General features: G+C 36.5%; 1 protein-coding gene across 15 annotated transcripts in view; it reads left to right on the top strand.

Moving 5' to 3' along the window:
* Positions 1 to 21,664, top strand: part of Bbx (BBX high mobility group box domain containing) — a 239,008-nt gene that overhangs the window by 157,750 nt on the left and 59,594 nt on the right. For 11 of the 15 annotated variants that reach the window (XM_034514963.2, XM_034514960.3, XM_034514951.2 and 8 more), the window contains 3 exons: positions 1,803 to 2,045; positions 9,666 to 9,861; positions 13,590 to 13,657. In XM_034514963.2, coding sequence (XP_034370854.1) covers positions 1,803 to 2,045; positions 9,666 to 9,861; positions 13,590 to 13,657 — 507 coding nt within the window. The remainder of the gene's footprint in view (positions 1 to 1,802; positions 2,046 to 9,665; positions 9,862 to 13,589; positions 13,658 to 21,664) is intronic. The other 4 variants (XM_076943008.1, XM_076943009.1, XM_076943011.1 and 1 more) reach the window with 1 other exon arrangement.

Raw genomic sequence — 21,664 nt, 5'->3', positions numbered from 1 at the left:
ATTTATTCCTAATTTCTCTTAGCTTCATTAGCTTCAGAATACCAAATAAATATCATTTGGAAACTCAGATTACTGCTAGTGCTTACATACATAATGAAGGAAACAACCCTGTACCTTTTATTCTCAGTAATCCTAATATATTTCTGAGTCAGCCATAGTTTCAAGGCTTTTCTTTATTGTTTGTGTTTGAAGTTAATTGTTGGTTGATTTGTTATATTTGCAACATTTACTTAAAATTGTTCAACAATAGGTAACTTGAGGCTGGTAAGATGGCTCAGAAGGTAAAAGCATTTACCACGCAGACCTTGAAGCTTAGTTAAATTCCTGGAACTCACATAAAAGTTGATTAGAAAACCAACTCAACAGAATTGTCACATTATGGCAAGAATATACACTCCCTCCCACGCCATCATACAAACATTCACACACTAATACTAATTTTTAAAAATTGGTAAGTTGAATAAGCAAGTGATTTATTTTACAATATGTGTTTCCTGCTGCCTGGTAAATATTGTGTGAAGGAGCACAGTTACCCTCTACCTGTGGTTCTTCTAGTACTGTCCAGGCACCTGTCAGGAGCAGCTTTAGAGCCACAGAATCAGAAACTCAGAGCCTAGCAATCCTTTAGTAACAAGGACTCAGGAGAGTCTAGTCTACACCTAAGTATCAGGACTGCTGCCTTACCTAGGAATGCAGACTGATGACCACCTTGAGCCGCCTTGGTTTTGTTTGTAGAACTAGACATGAAAAACACAAACTTATCTAATCTGGATTTCTGCACATGATTGTGTTGTTTCTAAGAAACATTGCACAATTATACTTTAGTCTTATATGTGCTACATTCACAATATTTCCTGAGATCCATGATCACAGATGTGCTTTGTGCAATTTAACCTGGCAGTAATGTGCTGGAAGTGTTACAAGGAGGATTCAAGAGAGAGAGAGAGACTAGACCATAGGCCAAATTGGTACCAAGCCTGAGAACTGCAGATTCAGAAGGGCAGTGAGTAGACTTGGTGCTTGATGGAAGTCCTCAAAGACCTTGAATAGTAATCAACAAAGTGCTTAGGAAAGAAAGGACTCAAAATTAAGGTTGACTGTTTAAGCCTAGGGGAATTTATCCTTATTGTCATAACATCTTGGAAGATAAGACTGATGTTTATGTGATTAAAATTGTACTGTGAAGTTCTTTAAAACAATTACGTAAAAGGTTATATTGATACTTTATGTAAGAAGCTCTACTTCTGGCATCTGCAAAAGATTGAATGTTCTGTATTTGCTTTTTTATTATGCCTGCTTTCATGGCAAACATTTCTTCCCATGTTATTAGCTATAAGGTATTACTTTTTAATGAGCAGAAAGAGTGAATATACATGTATTTTCATGTGGATATCATTAATCTTGAGACTCATAAACCACAAAATTATTTTTGGTTCACTCTTAGCAATTGGCTAAATGTTAATACCAGATAATGAGTTGGCCTCTGCAGTTATAAAGGTAAATAAGAGAATTTTTCGTCAAAAGGCTCACTGTTTAGTGAGAGAGAAAATAAGTAAGTAATTATAAAACAATGTAATGTATGCTGTAATACATATATGCAGAGGTTACCATGGAAAATAAACAGGACACATCATAAGTTACCACCAAGAGTAGTTAATGATTTTTTAAATTACTTTTTCAGTTTGTTAGATGTTTAAATGGAGCTAAGAAAGAAAAATACAATTTGCAAATTAAAACTGGTTGTTAAATCAAAATAGTTGGAGCTGTGTTAAGCACATGGCTTTTGCTTTGGTTGGTGGTAGGTTCAACTTCTTGAGGCGGATGGCCTAGAGCAAGATGTTGGTGAGACTGAAGATGATGAGTCACCAGAGCAGCGAGCCCGGAGACCAATGAATGCATTTCTTTTATTTTGCAAGCGCCATCGCTCCCTTGTCCGACAGGAACACCCAAGGCTTGATAACCGAGGTGCTACCAAGATACTAGCTGATTGGTGGGCTGTTCTTGATCCAAAGGAAAAGCAGAAATATACAGACATGGCCAAGGAGGTAGGTTACAAGGACAAGGTATGGTGGTAATCATGGAAACCAGTTTTATAAAACTTATGCAACAAATATGCAGTAGCCCTTGTTAATGGTGTCATCTTCTTTCATTTTCACAGGAATACATACATTAACTTGATCACAGAATGATAAAGTTCTGATGCTAACTAACATGTGTGCATGTGCATTTGTGTTAATCTCTGGTCCCAGCTTTTATAAAGAATTACTATAGTGAGAAAGTTGGACAACAGTTTGTGTGCCTTCCAGCTCTTAACTTGTTTCATCATGTTTGGAATTTTTAGTAAACACAATTGGTAAAAGACAGGCTTTGCCTCGCTTCTTAGAACATAGCATGAAGATATGAAACCCACACATGAACAAAACAGGGTGTGCTGTGTGACATTTGAGCAGTTGTACTTGGTAAGAGACATTTCCACAGGAGAAGGTGGCTTATGAATTCTCAAATGATAGCAATAACTAAATATCTTCAAAAAATGCTGTATTAGATTTGTTTCTACAGTAATCTGGGATTAATATGAGACCATTGTACATAAAGTATGAGTGGACTTAGTTCTAAGTAAAGAATAAGTGGTGTCACTGTGGTTAAGCCTGAAAGGAATAATTCTACCATTATTTCCTTAGAGTTTCAACTTGCAAAAAACTCGATTCATAAAAATCCCTGCTACTCCATTAACTTCTGTGGGGAAAACGAGCCAGTGGGGGATAAAATAATGTAATTTCAAGATATTTTTATTAGACATCTCAGTATGAAGAAAAATAATACCTTCAGTTGTGGTTTTACTGAGTTGTTTAATAAGGAAACCTGCAACATAAAATTTTCTTTTAAAACATTCAGGGAAATTTGAATCCAGAGTAAATGACTAGTGTTGCTGTGGAATTGATGATCGCACAAGGCTTTAGGAATTTACTAATTGTTAAAGATAGAATTTTAACTATCCTGGGTATCTGTAAAATTTAAAATCAATTACAGCAACCTCCATGATTTTTAAATGTTTCCATAGATTTCCACAAGCATAATGTAATTAACAATAAACCTTTCTCATTAAATAGGTTTACATCCTTTCATACCCATACTTTATATGATAAAGTAAACAATTATCTGAGACCTCATGGGGAGCAGCATACGCTTCCTATAATTAAACACTTGAGGTTGATTTTGGACTACATGTAGCATATTGCCAACATAGTATTTGCCTTTTCTTAAATACTGCTAATTTACAAACCCAATAGGTGGCCACTTTTTAAAGGAGGAACTATTATTTTTGCACAGGAAATCCCTTATTAATTACTTAATTAGCTTCACAATATTTGCCATTGTGGTGCTATAATGAAATCTGTTTAGGTAGCCCCCTGCAGCCTACAAGTGGAAACCAGAATGTTCCACATTGCATCTTGCCTTGTTTATAGTTACTCATATAAAATATTATCTCATTTATACTCCAAAGTCTAATCGATTCAGCTACTTCCCAAATTATCACACAATTGGTCTCTCGTGGTTCTCTCTTTCAGCTTATTTACTAAATGGTTCACAGTTACAATAAAGCACATGTAATTGTGCTGAAGCCTTTTTGTTAACATTGTAGCCTTAATTGGAATGTCACTCCATTCAGCTGATGCTCATTAAGGAGTTTCAGTCTTCCAGATTTTGTGGTAGTGGCTAGTGATACAAGGTCATACACAAGGAAAGCCTCTGGTCTTCAAGACCAAGTCATTTTGAAAACTACTTCACGTGTAACTTTTCAACTTTGAATCCTCAATTGTGAATGTTTTCATTCACAACCCAGGACATTCTTTCAGCACGCTGCATGAATGCTTTACATTATTTATCATTTGTATCCTTGCCTTATTAGAGTGAGACTAGTCTTGTTTACCCACAGGAGTACAAGCCTTAGAATGTGTCCTTAGTTGTTTTTGTCATTGTGCAAACATCATAGTTTATTTACCCAACTAAGACCTTTTTTTACAGTGCAAGGCAGTGTAATCTTAGGAGACCACCATTGTGGTGTGTAGTTAACTAAAACATTACTGTAATTTGTACTTTTCTTCTTCTGATTTTAAAAGATGCATCTCTTTAAAAGAGTGAGTAGCAATATGACCCCCCCTCTCTCTCTCTCTCTCTCTCTATATATATATATGTGTGTGTGTGTGTGTGTGTATGTATATATATACATATATATGTATAATGTGTGTATATATGTATGTATATCTTTTTCTGCCATTTATGAAATTTCCTTGACTCTTTTCTTACATTTTGTGATTAACTGCTTATTCTGAGATTTGTTGCCCTTTTTTATGAATTACTGCATCATATTAATTGATATTAAGCTGGTTAAAAAATTATGTATGCTTCTTTTGTAATGAAAAAGTTTAAAGAGTTTAAAGAAAATTAATTTTTTTTTATTAGATCTTTCATTTACACTTCAGATACCATCCCGTTTCCCCATTCCCCCCCCCCTTAGAAAACCCCTATCCCATGCCCCCTTTTCCTTTTTGCATTTATACATTTTTTTAAGAAATGTTAATCATAGGCTTTATAAGTTTGGTATTGTTCAATCAGAGGTGTAACCCACTACCCAACCTAGATATATCAACTATCTTTGACTGGTGGAGATACATAAACATCTGCTTCCCTGTTTCCCCCCTCTATCTCTCTTTCATCACCTAGCTTCTCCTCTCCTTCTTCTTCTCCTCTTCTTACTCCTTTTCTTCCTCTCAGTACTCCTCCCACCTTAGCTCCTCCTACACATCACCCTTCCTGTTAAAAGGAAACTTTTCTCTCAAAATACAATTAGAGCATAATTATGCCTATTTGTACCAGTGAGGTACAAGATAGTCCTAATACCCTAATGAAAAAGTTTAAAGTCCTAATGAAAAAGTTTAAAGTCCTAATGAAAAAGTTTAAAGAGTTTAAAGAAAATTATTAAAACGAATGTTTTTGAGAAAATATAAGCATTTCATAAAAAGAATAGTGGACATATGAGTTATACATCAAACTTCTCAGTGCATTTTCAGAATGGATATTCACTAAGTCTTTTTTTCCCTTACCCAAACCTCCATCATTAACGTAACAAGGTTAATTTTTTATTACATTTATGTATGTGTGTATGTGCACATAAAAGTGTGCACATAAAAGCACTTCTGCCTGCTGATGGGGAAAAAGAAAGTTCTAACAGAACTATGGCAAGAGTTTCTTCAGTTCCCCATAGTGGATATGATTATAAGACAGAACATGTGTTAGAGCTCTTTTATAAAACTTTAGATAATTTTCTCCACAATCTCTTTACTGGTATGGTAGAATGTCTTTTTCTAGAATTGTACTGGGTTGCCATTTTTTCACTCTATGTAGATCTAGGCTATATTAATAACTAGAAACACTAATGGACACTGAGATAGCACCCCACACTCAATTAAAATTAAATAAATGGAGAAAACCTTTCATTAATATTAAAGTACATTGTAGTTCAACTTTCCACTTATGTAATGATCTGAAAAGCATTTATTGTTTGAGACCTCATTTTAAAGCATTAACAGAATAGATTATTGTCTTTTGTTATATAATAATGTCATTTTCAGATATAAAGGAAGTAAAATACTGTGACAGAGGGTATGCATTTAGTGACAGTACTGAATAACAAAAGAAGCAGCAATTATATTGCTGCTTTTTTATTTTTGCTAACAAAATACAATAGTGGTTAGGGCTAAAACAAGAGAGTCAGCATTACTGAATGCTTCCAAGAGGAAGAAACCGTTTGTAAAGCAAATTGAAGTTAGAGTATTTAATCAGCTGGAAATTTGCAGGAAAGGAAGTTGAGGGCCACAGGGTGAATTTTGATTTTTATGAAATTTTAGCAAAAATCTTTTTATCTTTGAGAGTTTTTCGTCAGAATCTTAAGATCGATAATCTGTGATTGATGTTCTTGGAGGATCAGTGAGCTTTCCATTCACCTCCGGCTTGAGCAGCATGGCCCTGGATGTCTGTATGGATGGGGACCATCTCTTGAGTCCTTCCATTCCTGTAATGATGGGTTTTGTCCACACGGTTGACCTGCGTGGTAGTTATTACACTTAGCTCTTTGCTGCAGACTGTATACCAAGTCTTCCAGCATTACTTCTTCCCCTGCCTCCACTGTAATTTCTTTCCTGGTAACCTTGTCATAACAAATGATTAAGCCTTTCTGTTGTCTCTTATAGCTGAAGCAGATCAAATGACTGAGGAGCTACCAAGGTCCAAGGACATATAGGCCTCTTTATACTCTGACGCTGCTCTTGCCACTGACCTTTCTTGCTGCCCATAGCTTGTGTTGGCTTAATGTTTTTTATATGAATTTGCGTGTTATTGCTCTCAGCCATTCACATGTTAAGCTCCTCTAGTCAGTGGGACTAGGTTCTACTGTTTTATTTCAATGGTAAAATGCCTACCTAGCATATCTGAGGCTCTGGTTTCAATCTTCAGCAGCAAACAAAAGCTTAAAAAATAAAAAAGTTATACATGAATATTGAACATTTACATTGAGATTAAGAATCTACATGATTCATGTTATGATAAAATTACAGAGTATTGTCCCTCATAGTAAATTGTGAGTAACCATTTTCTAAAACATCCCTCATGTGCCAGGCCTTTCTCTATTGCACACTTGTTATCTACTCAGAGGAAACTTGCTGTATTATAGACCCACTGCAAAACCAGTGTTCATTCTCGGGTCAGAGCAGGGACTGTAGATTATGTGTAGACAAATGTTTGTGTAGTTAATTGTGGCTTGTGAGCAATATGAAAGGAGGGACTCTGCCTTGATTCATGCTTTCTGTCTCTAATGTCTAAGAAGAGTCTGTCTTCTGGTCAGTGCTCACCGGCTCTTCAGTGATGGTGCACAGTACAGAGAGGAGAGTAAGAAACCATATGGGTGATTGCTGGAGCCTTATGTTATCATCAATTAGTGTAGGCTGGCTTTCATTAATATCATTAATGGATGATTCATTGATCAGGATGACAGTATAAGTTCCATTACACTTGATTTTCACTGAAACAGATCACTAAGGGACTCATAGCAATATGTTACTAGTGAAGAAATTATCCAAAAATTAAATATGAAAAGAAGGGCCCTCTCAAGAAGCAAGACATTCAAGTCCTAATGATATCCAGCCTTCTTCAAAGCTGGGACTTTCTGCTTAGAAAATTTTAACTACCAAAAAAGAGATCATTTTATTTGTTATAAATTTATGAATACATTTGTGTGAAAGACTTTGGTCACTTGAGATGACTGATAATCGAACACACCTCCTCCCTGTGCCTGCTATTGAAGCATGACCACGATGCATATGTCTGCTGCTTGCTTTTCACCCCTGCCTGCCGTTTATCACTGTCGACCCGTTAGACAACAGTCAAGGGTATTTGTCGGCCACAGCTTAATACGTAAATTCCCAATTCACAAGAATGCACTAACCTTGATGCTTCCAAATTCATTCTGCTATACTGTTGTAAATTCGTTTGGCTCTGGCCTTGTGTCTCATTTCACCTATCTATTCTTAAGAATAAAACTAGACACTTAGAGAATGCCTCCTGTTTTCTAGTGGACAACCAGAGTTCAGTTCCTAATATTCATCATGTTGAGCTGCTTACAACTGTCTGTAACTACAGCGTCTTCATGCCTGTGGCCTTTAAGGGCAGTATTTGGATCTAGACACATTTGCACATAATTCAAATAAAATTAATCTTTTTTTATTAAAAAAGAAAAATATTTCTAGATTTCAGTGGCCTTTAATTTCACACACACACACACACACCTGTGTATCAGGTAAATTTATCTTATATATAAAACAGTGCCAGAAAGTGCGTTTAAGATAGCATGGGCATAAATGCCATTCATTGTCTATTAATACTGCATTCTTACCTACATTATAGCACTTATTAATATAAATTATAGTGAAACCTTATGCCTTATCTTATATGGATATCTTTTACTCCTTGGCTAAAAGATATTTAGAGCTTATATTGAACATCATTACCATTTTAAAAGACTAGCCTGTGAGAGTGAAAGAATTCTGTTAGCTGGTAATGGGAATGGTTGCCTAGCTCTTAGACTTAAACAGAGAATTGTGAATTCAAAACCAGACTATACAATCAAATTGTCTCATAACAATATGTTAATAAATGTTAATAAAGTAATCCAATAGTTGAAGAATACATAGGACATAATACATTTTCTTTTTGTTTGTTTGTTTGTTTGTTTGTTTAACAGTGTAGCTCGGAGAGTGTATAATGGATATCTGGAAAGAGTTAGTGGAGCTAGGAGAAGGGATAAAAGAGGAAGCCACAAGAAAAAAAAATGATGAAAAATGTCAGTGAAGAGTGAAACTTGCAAATAAGACATAAAACTTGTGATATATTTATTGCTACATGTCACCTCAGGGCTTGTTCATATGTGGCATTCTTTGTGTTCATTAAGAACTATTGACATGTATGTTACATGTTATAGATGGAGGGGTTAGAATTAGTGCCCAAGGGTAGTTAAGCAAAGGCACATCTTGATCCTAGCTCATCAGACTATATTCACTGTTCTTTCTTCTACTTTGCCCTGTGTCTAAAAATAACCAAAATGTTGGTCAGCTTGCCTGCCTTTCTCCCTTTCTTCTTGATCTTGGTTCCTTTATCTCATACTTGAGAATTTTACTTTGACTACATTTGCCTTACAAGAACCCTGAGACCAAGATTTAATTTTATAAAACTATTCTTAGCAGATTAAGTCAACCAGTGGGTGGAATCTGGTCGCTGGTCCTAGCGTTAACCCACAATCCCAAGTATGTACTGAGGTGTCCTTTGAAATAAGTGCTAGGGGTTGGAGAGATGGCTTGGTGGGTGGTTAAGAGCAATGGCTGTTCTTTCACAGAACAGGGGTTCAATTCCCAGCATCCATACGGAAGCTCACAGCATCCTTATGGAAGCTCATGGCATCTGTAGCTTCAGTTTCAGGGCATTCAGGGCCCTCTTCTGACTTGGTACCAGACATGCAAATAGAACACAAACATACATGCAGACAAATACCTACATGCAAAAAATTTAAGTTTAATACACACACCCCCACACACACACATCCATGCACACATACACGCACCACCCCACCCCGTCATACACATAAATTTTAATGCTTTAAGAGAAGAAACAGGTGCTGTGCACACTGTAAACAGTAACTCCAAGCATAGCTGGTACTGTGCTGTCTGTTATGCCCACAGACAGCACTGCTCTCCTCTATGCTTAGTGGCTGTTCCCTGGTGTGGAAGGGCCAGAGTTTTAGCCCTGCTCTTTCCTTCCTCAGATCCTTTCCCCCCTTTTTGTCTAATACAAAAATCCTTCAAAGTCAGGCAACTTGTTAAGAATAACAAAAAGAATAGAGTATCCAAAGTGTGTGGTTTTGTATTGTCATCCCACAAGTTAGATAACTCTGCCTTGTTTCTGGTTCTCTGTGCTTGGTTCTGTCATCTTTAAGAAAAGCACTGAAGTCATGGAATGTGGTTTTTTTTCTCAACCATTTTCTGAATGAGGGAAAGGGTGAATGCTGTTGAATTTCTTAGTATGGATGTTAATTAAACCTGCTGCTCATTTGTTTATAGTATAAAGATGCATTTATGAAAGCAAATCCTGGCTACAGATGGTGCCCTACCACAAACAAGCCTGTGAAGTCGCCAACACCCACTGTCAATCCACGGAAGAAACTTTGGGCCTTTTCATCTGACTCTTCAAGAGACTTGCCAACCCCCAAAAAGGCAAAGACAGAAGAAGTTCCTCAGCTTAACTTTGGAATGGCAGGTGAGTTTACACAATTTGTTTTTAAAGAACAAAACAACACATTGAGCATTTTTAAACAAATTATACAAATTTGAGGAGACCAATTTTTTTTTACCTGTCTTGTAGCACTTTGCAAATATATATATGAGGTTTTAGGGTATGATATACAAGGAGTGTACATGTAACTGAAGAAGGAGATGTGGTGAAGTAGTAAATGCTGTAAGTTCCTGCCAGTGACAGTGTGGAAATGGCAACAATAATTTGGGGCTTGTCAGGACCTTAGGGAATTTTGTATTAACAAAATAGATTCTCTCCTCTCACTCAACCCTTGGCCCAGTATTAAGCAGAGTAAGCACTGGAGTTATGAGTATTGAAAAAGCCACAATTATGTAGGATTACCTGAGTATCTGATACACCAAGGGCAAGCATGTGAAGAAATCCATCCAAATCTGAGAATAAATCAATGAATGTGTCTTAAACCCCCACCCTACCCCACTTTCCTTCCCCATTAATGTCAGCTCTGAGCAAACGTAAAATTCTAGAGGGTGCCATTTGCTATATTACTCTTCGGGTGGCAAGGAATGCTAATGCATTTAAGACGGTGAAATGAGACATTTACATACTTTCCTGCCCCCCCCCCGCCCCCAAATGCCTGGATCTTCCCTCTTCACTGTGATTGAAAGGATTTTTGCCAGGAAGAAATTGGGAGGTTGAATAAGGTAAAATCTGGGGAGCTCATGCTGAGCCAGAGTTCCTACACCATGTTACCATGCTTTTCAAAGTCCTAAACTATAATATAGAAAGGTAGGTAGGGATGCAGTTAAGCCATACTGTGAATTCTTTTAAGTGGTCAGTAGGTCAGTAGTTAAGTTTGGGCTCATATGAAAAGTATGTGTAATATTGTATGAATGCCAGAAAAATGAAACTTGACACATGGCAACATTCTTGGGAAACAAAAGTCTTCAGGTCGAGTGCAGTGTCTGTAGTGTAATTTCAGAACAGCTCCCAATGTCTGTTCCTGAGGAACCAAAGCAGATCTGCTCCTGCCTTAGCTGTCACGTGTACAGTTTTAGCTTCAGCTCATTTGATGCTAGTCCTTGTGAACTCTCTGGACTTTCCTTATTGTGATGTAAGAAGCATAGTCTAAGACCAAGAGAGGATGTCTAGACTACTGACATCTAAACTGAATCGCTTTGTCATTTAGCATGTTAATATTCTCTCAATTCTAACTCTAGGTTAGTGTGTACAGAGATTTTTGTCGTTGTTATTTTGTTTTGAGGGTTTTTTTTTTAATGCAGTTGTTTGTCACAAACCAAACAATAATTGCATGTAAATTATGGGAAGTATGTAAATAAGTCTTTTGGTAACGATGTTTCTGACATTATCTGCCTTTTAGCTACAAAGTAGAACTAGAAATATATAGGTCAGCTTTTTAAAAACATTATTCTGTGACATAATATATAGGAAAGAAAAAACCACCTTGGTGGCATTAATAATGGCCAATAATAATGGCCTGTGTCACGTGTTGTAACATTGTGACCAGAGCTAACTCTTCGTTTGTGTATAGTATTACTGCTTTGATATTTCAAGTTATATCCCTTTTCAACAAGATGAAAGTAAATTAAATTACCTATGATTAAAAACTGGTGTTTAAATCTCTGAACATAGCAAATACAAAGGGAATTGTAAAAGCCATTTTAATACAGAATCTATTTTTTAAAAATTCTTGTTTATTTGCTCTCTAGTCATTGACACACCACATTTTATAACTTACAGTAATCCAACTTTGTCAAATATGTGATTTCCAAGGAAGGAAAAATACATAGAATTTGATATACTAACCACCTTTTCAATAAAGGCACAGCGTGCTATTTATGTGAATGTATTCTTGATAGTTCTAAATAGCACTATATAAGTGATAGAAAAATGATAATTTCTTGGCTTAGTCTTTAGGATGAATAACAAACTTCTTACACAGTCACATTTGGTTTATAACTTGAATTATCATGTAATTGTATTCCTGTTTTACTTTGTAATTTGACTTGCACATTTGTGTTTTTGAATGCTATCACCCAGCCCTAGCTTCCAGGATGACAGCTGCAAGAGTGCTTCACTCTCAAGCACCCTTGTTTCTGCTAGATTCATTTCTCCTTGACTTTTACTTTTAAATAAACAAGTCTATGTTTTATCAGGCACAGTAGTTCTCAATGGTTTTAATTGAAAGTAGTCTGTTAAGAGCATAGCAGAGCTTTGTTTTACTGGATTAGCCAGTATTTGTGTTCTACATGTATGTCTTCCTGCATTGGACAGTGTTGGGCTTTTTAAATTCAGGATTATTTGGTGACATATTTTCCCTTTGATTATCTCATAGCCTTCTATTTTTTATCTCTTTTATTTTTTTCTCCCCCTCTGCCTCCTTGTTTTCCTCCTGTAGTGTGTTTGTCTACCTCAGAACCTTTTCTCAATTATATATATATATATATATATATATATATATATATATATATATACACACACACACACACACACACACACACACACACACACACACACACAATATAATTAAAGTTGCTTCATGAGTTCTCAAGGCAACCTGTGAAGAAAGCTCTACCTCAGGGCATACATTTAGTCAGGAGACGAAACAGAGAAATGTCTCCAGGCTATCTTATGATATCCTCATTCTAAAGATAAAATGCATGTCTTGAGACTTGTGTGCATCAGAGACACACAGGTACTTTTACATGTGTGCTTTCATTGAAGCTTTACAAGTTAACATTTGAAACAGCTTTAAAGAATAAAGGATTCTGATGAAAATGTCACCTGGAGCAGAGCTCTACTACCTTACTGCTTTATTTTGTCTCTCTTTACCCATTGACTGTTCAAAGAATTAAAGCAAAGAACTGGCTAATCAAAAAATATTAGTTTTAAATCTCGGAGTTGTTTTAATAGGAGTCTAAGTACTTTGAAAATTTATAATATCTAAAACATACCTGTTATTTTAAATTTACTTTGAAAGTTTTTTCTTTTTTTTTTGATTTGTACATTTTTATTGGATATATTATTTACATTTCAGATGCCATCTCCTTTCCCCACTTCCCCTCCCTAGTACTTTAAAAGGTTTAAAGAGATTATTTTCAAAAGGCCCATTTGAATTTGGAGGCCAGTTTGAAATTTCTCTGCTCTGTACTCCATGATACCCTATTCTTTTGACCAGACCTGATTTCACAGGGTGAAATAATAACTTGCGATTAACTTCTCAGCAGACAAGCATGAGTATACTTCATTTTAAAAAAAAAATCTTATCTAAACACCCCAGTCTTGGAAAGGAGCCTTAGGTTTGGAAGATGATTCACTCCACAGCTGCAGTAATAGGGAAATGTGTTGTGCTGGAATGGTACTACAACAGTAGGATTTAAGAGATTTACAAGGCCTGTGTGTGGTTCGTACTTATTATTCCTGCACTTACAAGGCTAAGGCAGGGAGATCATGAATACCAGGACAGGACAGCCTGTGCTTTATAGTGAGACACTGTTTCAGAAAAAGCAAAATATAGAAAAGAAAAAAAGCTCCTTAAAGCATGTGCATGAAGCGCACGTGTATCAGGTTATATAAAGAAAGAAGTTTGAACTTTTTCCATTAAATTTATATGTGGGTAGTATGGATTTCTGCCTTTATGAATAATCATTGTCACTCTTTATGGTTATATGTGCTTCATGCTTCTAAGTTGGTTATTTGCTTTTGATCTTTAGATCCTACTCAGATGGGCGGCCTGAGCATGTTGCTGCTAGCTGGAGAACATGCTCTTGGAACACCAGAGGTAAGCCAGGCCCTTAGTCTCTCATGGCTCTTTCCCTGCTCCTTCTGGGGCTTCAGCACGCAGACATCTAGATTCTCTTCACCTTGCCGCTGCAGTTCCACCACTTACAGCTCACTGAGACACTACCTGTGTAAAGTTTTAATGTGTTGAGGGTAGCAGACGTGGTGCACAACTCAACCTCAGAATCTGCAGTTGTCTAAACCTAGGAGTAAGAGATCCAGTACAGTCACTTGTCATGTGTTGTGTCCATGTCATGGACAGAATAAATTCACTCTGTTCAACACATTCCCTGTTTGTATCATGTTCTCATTTAGACTTGCTAGTGGGAAGCTGACAGTAAAAGTATGAGACTGTCTGTCTCTCCAGAATCTGAATAATTCCAAGCTCCTATTTGAACATCTGGAATGACAGCATTACAAAACTGTTTCATCCTTAAAATAGAAAGAAAAAGGACCCAGAGCCCTCATGACCTTGTTCCTGTGATCTAGTTCTTAATCTGCTGTTGCTAAACATTTTTGGATTTGATTCTGCTCAGCTGTGGCAGTTAACCACACATAATTTGCATTTGTCTTATCTTCTACTTTTTAGACCCACTTAACAGAGATCTGTTGAATTAACCTGCAGGTCATGTTATTTTGCTACATTCTGGGTCTTAATTAAGATGGAATGTTTCGGGGCTGGAGAGATAGCTCAGTGGTTAAGAGCACTGACTTCTTCCAGGGGTCCTGAGTTCAATTCCCAGCAATCACATGGTGGCTCACGACCATCTGTAATGAGATCTGATGCCCTCTTCTGGTGTGTCTGAAGACAGCTACAGTGTACATACATACATTTAAAAAAAAAAGGTGGAAGGTTTCTATTCAAACCAACATAGATATTTAGGACAGAATTGAAAGAGCTACCAATATTGCCATGGAGAATGCATCTAGTACCAAACCTGCCCCGATATTAGGTATTACAGCTATAGAAGCATACGGCAAAGATTTTGTCATTTTTTCATATATATTCTTGCTTTTAGTCTTGTTGCAAGCCTGTGCTGTTTACTGTTGTTTTAAACTTTGAGTAGATCATATAGGTTCAAGTTAAAATCTATTCAACTATACAGGCTATTTCAACTATACATGTTGCTGTTGTTATTTATAGTTTATATGTGGGACACAAAGTTTTTGAGTATATATTAAATTTAACTTGTTCCTCTTCATTTTAATGTATTAAAAGTATTAAGTTGTTTACAAATATTTATGTTGTACAAATCTTCCATTGAAACCATGTGCATGTGACTGTGCTTTTGCGGCTCATTATCAAGCATGTTTCTACCTAACAGCAGCATTGTAGGGCATCATTTCACCCTGACACATAGTATGACTTTTTAAAGGCAAAGCACACTCTTGAGCATGAGAAGTCTAAGTGTTTCAAAGGTACATGTGGACACAGAGTTGACTTTTCAGCGATCTGACTCATGACCATTGTGGAAGTCAGCATCACCTCTCCTCATAGGTGCAATGACGTTTTGTTCCCAGCTTACTCCAGAACACATATAAACAGATAATCATTGTAGATCTTTTCTATGTTAGTAAGAAAAAGGAAGCAAATTTTCTACTTTGCTTCAAGTTTTACTATTTGAGCTCTTTTAAGTATATTCTCTTGCTTTCTATAAAGAACATAACACTTTGAGACATGTAGTCTAAGCACTGCAGTGATGGCCCTTTTAATCTAGTGAACTGGAAGCATTTGAGCACTCTCCAGACTAAGAAGCAAACACATGGGCAGGCTCCTGTAGCAGTACTGATGTCTTTAGGAGTTCAGCTTTGTGTTCTTGTTCTCTGCCCTTGTCTCAGAGATATTTTGGTCGTTACTGAAAATAACATTGAGTTATTTGAACAGTAAAATAGTAAAAACTTAAGTAAAATAATGCTTTCTCCAAATAGCAATGGAGCGCTTACTTTAGAGACCAGTATACTTCATAGATTTCTACCTTTTAATTTTTTATTGAAAATATGCAGATTTGTTAATAGAACTTCTGTATAGGCAGATTATCGTAGTGATCTTGTTACCATTATAAGACAAAGACAGTAAATATTTATTCAGTAAGTAAATACAATGAATATGCATTCAGATAAAAAATGAGAACAATTCAGAAATATCGTAGTTTTTATATTGGAATAGTTACTGTGAAGTCTGTTTATACTATTTGGTTTGACTAATCAAAGTCATATTTTAAAAAATTATGCCACCAGGACAAAATAATCACATAGGCATTTAAAGTGATGTGATATGGAGTCTTTATTTTAAAATAGTCTTAACAAGAAGGGGGCTTTCTTGATTAACTGACCCGAGATTTTATTACATTTATGAAATCCTAAGGAGAATGTTTTTCTCAAGTGTGGAATTTAATACAGGAAATAGATTTTCTTAAATAATACAGGTATTTTCTTTAGTATTACTGAAATAATAGAACCCTTCTGTAAAGCTTCTAAGGCCTTTGTAGTGTCCTGTTTTATGTGGTATGCTCTGGCAGTTATAGACAGTTTACTTTCTTCAGATGTCAGTGAACAAATTATACTGATGTTTGTATTTCTTTTTCCTATCCTCCAGGTCTCAGTTTACCATAATCAATCTGTGTCACTGTTAGCGGGGCATTTTTCTATACTGCTGTTTCTGAGCCAAGCAAGAACTTTTGCTCTTGGCTGCAATAAGTTGGAGTCAGGATTGAATTTTGTTTTATAAATTTTATGTTCTTAAGTTTATATAAATAATAACCTTCATACTCATATGTCAATATTCGAGACAAACTTTTAAGAATGGTATTTGTTTTATAGAATTAATTGATTTTGGGAATAAAAAATTGATATACTAAGTAAGATAAAGACAGAATGGAATGAGTCCTGCCTGGAAGCAAAGCAAGCCTCATCATAGTGGAAGAAATGGAAGGCTGTGATGTGACATTGTAACAGATTATTTAAGCCAGCAATCAAATGAAGTTGCTTGAGCACTAACACAGAGCCCTCTTGAGCTGTGGAAGTGAACCAGCCTAAATGAAACATTCAGAAATTTAATGTGCTCATTGTTGTTATTTAGCTTTAAAGGAACAGGAAATAAAAAGGCAGAAGAAACAAAAAGTAATATTCATTTTCTCAGATTGGGAAGAAGGGGCAGTAGAGAGTTAAACTCTTATAGTACCTGTAAATTATTAGAAGATAAAAATACAAGGAAAGTGAAATTTGTGTTCTAGAATTACTAAAAGTAATCTTTAAGACAAATATTTTTCATGATCTATGCTAGTGTAGAAAATGTAGAACTAAATTAGAATTTAAAAATGAAAGCAGAATGTTATGATTCAGAGGTTATGTGGAAAGGACAATGATTCAATACAAAATGCATAAAGTACTTGGATTAATCTTGGCAAGGACACCATTTTCTGTTGCAGTAACAGAGTCGTCTTGGCTAGAAAAGAAGGAAACAAAATGGAAAATAGGAAAAGTTAGGAAAAACACTCATGGCAGAAGGCGCGTCTATTCAGTTGAATAACCAAAGCTAGAATTAGTAGTATGTATGGGAAGCACCTTAGACACTGAGTCTCTGATTTTTTTTTAATGCTTGCTTCTTTTGGTGGAGCAAGTAGATATTACATTACAGTTTTGATCTAGCCACTTTTTGCCTTGCCTTTTTGCTTCTACAAGGGGGAGCTAATAATACCACCTGATTTCTGTAACTCCCAAGACTACTCCAAAGATTAATTAAATAAAACCTGTAAGGTATTTTTTACTCCCTGAAAATTCTTATAAGGATGCAGGAGCATCACAATAAGTTATTCTAGACATTTACTATTCAATTCAAAATCTTAAATTATATTTGTTACTTCTGCAGGCTGCTTTTTCAGTATTCGCATACATAATACAGACATCCATCATGTACACACACACACACACACACACACACACACACAGTTCCTGGTCCATTGAATCCTTAGAAGAATTTACAATTGTAATTTAATTTCTTTGCCATCACCAGGAGATCAGGGTAATTTAAATTACGTAAGGAAGATTAGTAGAAGAGGATCTAGTGGATAGAACACACCCCCTTCAGAGGCCATACTGTGTCCAGTGAGGCTATACTGTGTCCAGTGAGGCTATACTGTGTCCAGTGAGGCTATACTGTGTCCAGTGAGGCTATACTGTGTCCAGTGAGGCTATACTGTGTCCAGTGAGGCTATACTGTGGAAAAAGTGAGCAGTATTGAACTGTGTGCCATCATTTTTTGTATTGTTGTCTAGCTGCACAGAGGCAAGCCTGAGATTTCACTCCAGTAGGACTAGCCAGGCTTTGTATAGCACCCACGAGACTGTGATTCAATTCCATCTATGTAGCATCAACTCTGCAGCAGCCACAGAACGGGCCATTTTGAGATTGCTTTCAAGCTAGACATAGGACTAAATAAGCCTTCACATTGGTTAGCTCATTCTGCTTTCCCAAGAATCCTGTGACATCAGCTCCTTATCACATTCTCCAAGGCCACAAATGCTCCTGATCTCCATCAAAAGAAGACATGCAAAGTCTGAGCCACAGAACAGTTGATTTTATTGATATATTTTGCACGATTATATCTGCATTTTAAATGACAAATTCTAACTTGTTCAAATATTGATTTAGATAAAATCGAAAGTTTTCACTTTTATTTCTGATATCAGTGCAATAGGAAAGATTCTGTTCTTACCCATCGGCACAGCTGGGTTAATTTGATATGTGCCTGTTTTAGACTAGTATGCATAGCTATCCCAGGAGTTAAATTTCATTATCTCTGCTTCTTCTCCTGGTCCTTACTTACCTATTGTAGTTTTTATCCTCTTTTCATCGGTTTATTGCTTCTAAATACACTTTGTTAAGACATACGCTATGTTTAAATTCTACAGTGAAAAGGAAGCAGGTGTTCAGAGGTTTTGTTGTTGTTGTTTTTCTTTCTTTTTACAAGTCTCCTACTTTATACCACTTTGTAGACAATTCTGTTGTCTGTCATGCCAAGGAGCCCAGCTTCTTCCAACAGGAGTGGGACTCCAAACCAAGGCAGTCAGGTCCCTTTCCCTGATCTGTGCTGGCAATCATAGATGCTTAAAAATGGCAAGAAGACAGAGAGCCTTCCTACTTGATCAAATAAATCGAGAAAGAAAGATGCAGTCCTTTGTCTCGACTTTTACTACTGTCGTCTCTCTAGAAATAGCATGTGGTTTCCTGTACTCTTGTATGAGCTCTGTTGCACAGACTGTGATAATAGGAAAACTTGATTCATGGAGTGGAGACAGGTCTGGTGGCCTGGATGCCCTGAGTTAAGACCTGAGTCTCCCCCAACTCTCACCCATTTCTGCCAGATGATACAACAGGCTCTATGATCTGCCATTGAGTATGCTTCCCATGGTAGCCAGTGTCAGCTAGACATTCAGACATACTCCTATTCTACTAAACTGTTCATTCCTATGAAAGATACTCTGTGCCCGCATTAAGCCTTTCTCCTCTCACATCTTCCCTCTCAGCTTTATTTATCATGGAGATATTGGTGTAGTCTGACCCTTCTCCTGATGTCCTGATATCCTTCCAGACAATTACTGAGGACTGGCAAGTGCTATCTCTGACTTAATTGGGCCCCCATATCTCTGCAGCTTTATTTCCCCTACCTGCTAATTGGTCTCCTGCCTCCAGTCATTGCCAGCCAAGGTTGTCCTGCATGCCTCTGACATAATTATCTAACTGCTTATCTCTCATCCTGCTGTTCCTCTAACTAAAACCCTTGGCTAGCCCTCTGTCCTCCAGCCTAATTTCCAGACTTAACTGAATCCTAGTTTTTGTCAGCTGGAGTCATCTCCCATTACACTTGCATGACATCTTATCGTTTACCCACAACAGGAAGGTCACCATTTCTCAGAAACACAGCAAAATATGCCTCTGTACATTTCCATCTGCCGTGACTTGTCACTCTCACTATTCCGCTGAGGGGACGTCTGCCTTACTTTCCAACTCCATCTCGAGTACTCATACAATAAAGGATTTTCTCTGTGCTCCCAGGGAACCTTCTACTATGCCTCCACTGCACATTTCTGCAATGTAGCTCTTACCTTCACTTGAGTTGCAAACAGCTCTGTGGTCTGGCAGATTCCCTTAGCCTTCATTTTATTCCCTGCTTGACACTGGGTACATGTGGTATTTAAACTTCTTAATGGTATCAGTCCCCATGCTAGTACATAATGCTTATTCAACAAGTGAATGAGAAATAAGTATTTGAACTAGCAAGAGTAGGAATGTATGGTTCATATACAATGTTTACTTTTTGCCCCTTTGTTGACTGTATATTCATCACAGTGCCAAGCAGTGTGCTTTGAGATTTGCAAAATGGGAACAGCCCTTAATAATACTTAGCTTAGCAGTTATGACAGTGGTCATAACTGGCTCAATCATGCTTTGTATCCAGAGGCAGATTTCTCACTGATTTGTTCCTGTGGTGGAAAAAAATGTCCCTTACTTTGTCATAATTCTTACTGTACTCATAATTTCCTTTCCTTTGATATTGAGAATCATTGTTAAATCAGAGTGGCTGCCGCTTGAGTGTAAGAAGATTGCAATGTGTATTTAAGCTCAAATCCTGTAGCTATTTTCTTTTTTGGGCATATAGCAACACCTAGTGGATTTGTGTATTATTTCAGAGATGTTCTAGAAACAGGATTGCTTATTTTCTTATTCTTTTCTTGTTTAACTATTGTTTATTTCTTTTCAGTAATTCATAAAAATAGATACTGAGGAATAAATGTTGGTCCATAAAAATCATTCACCAATGAACTAAATAATTTACATAAATATTAAACATTTTATATTACATAATATTCATAAGGTCTGGGACCCTAAGAGAAGCCTTTTGTAGGAAATCCACCTTCTTTTTCATAAGTATAGATTTTTCTGTTTATACATATGCATATTTGCCATATCATAAAAACATTTTTTATATTCTTTAATCTTTAGATAAAAATACCTAACAATTATCACATCCAATTTTACTTTGTTAGTAAGGTATTCATACTTGCCTTGGTGACATGGAATCATAGTTACACTTGTAAATTACTTCTTTGAATTTATACATCCTGATGAAATTTTAATGAGCAATTTACTCTACCTTAATTTGGTCTAGATAAACATTTACATCAGCTATTTAGTTTTCCTTAAAACTGTATTATTTTCCTTCCTTGCTTATTGAAAATTACAGCTAAATCAAAGGACGATTTGGAGAACAGTCTCCCTTGTCCTCTCACACTGTTGGCATTGCTTACTGTTACAACACCCCCCTCCCCCCTTTGTTTCTCTCTACTGTGGACTTCTGTCTTGATGCTTGTTTTCTGCTTTGGACTAGGTTCAGGTAACCAAGTCTGTCAAGTAAGTAGTAGTTTCCTATTCCCCGAGGTTCTTAATTTTATGCTGTTTCTATTATATGTTATTGACTACACTGTTTCGCAAAGTACCTAGATTTTGAGAAGAGACATGGCCCACTAGAGTAAAATGCAGGTTTAGTGGTTCCATTTTTGCTCTGTTAACTACTGGGCAGCCTCTTTTGTACTTTACTTCCAAGTCACGCACAAAAAAATGGTCAGTCAACAGGTATGCATTGTACGTCTCCTCTGTCTGCTGCTTCCTCCATGGTCATTACTTCTCCCTTCATGGAATCTGAAGTCAGAATAGAGGAATGTGTTTATAATGATACTGACACAGCAGTCAGCAGTGGGCTGCATGTATGTTGCATCCCTTAAAATCATATTACCTAGTGATGTCAAAGCAATCCTTACTCTGTGATGTCACAGAGTATCCAGAACCAGCTACCAGCTCTTCTTGTTATATTGTGCTATATCCCAAGGCCTTAGTTTGTTTTTTATCTGTTATTTTTTTTAACCTTTTGTCCGCATAAACCAGGATCTCATTAATTTCCTAGACAGATCTTGTCCTACTGCTTCAGCCTCCCAAATAGCTAGTCGTGTTC

Source organism: Arvicanthis niloticus, chromosome 12, assembly GCF_011762505.2.
Source record: "Arvicanthis niloticus isolate mArvNil1 chromosome 12, mArvNil1.pat.X, whole genome shotgun sequence".
NCBI lineage: Eukaryota > Metazoa > Chordata > Mammalia > Rodentia > Muridae > Arvicanthis > Arvicanthis niloticus.
The sequence above is the reverse complement of the archived record's forward strand: the minus strand, read 5'-3'. Positions and strand labels throughout refer to the sequence as shown.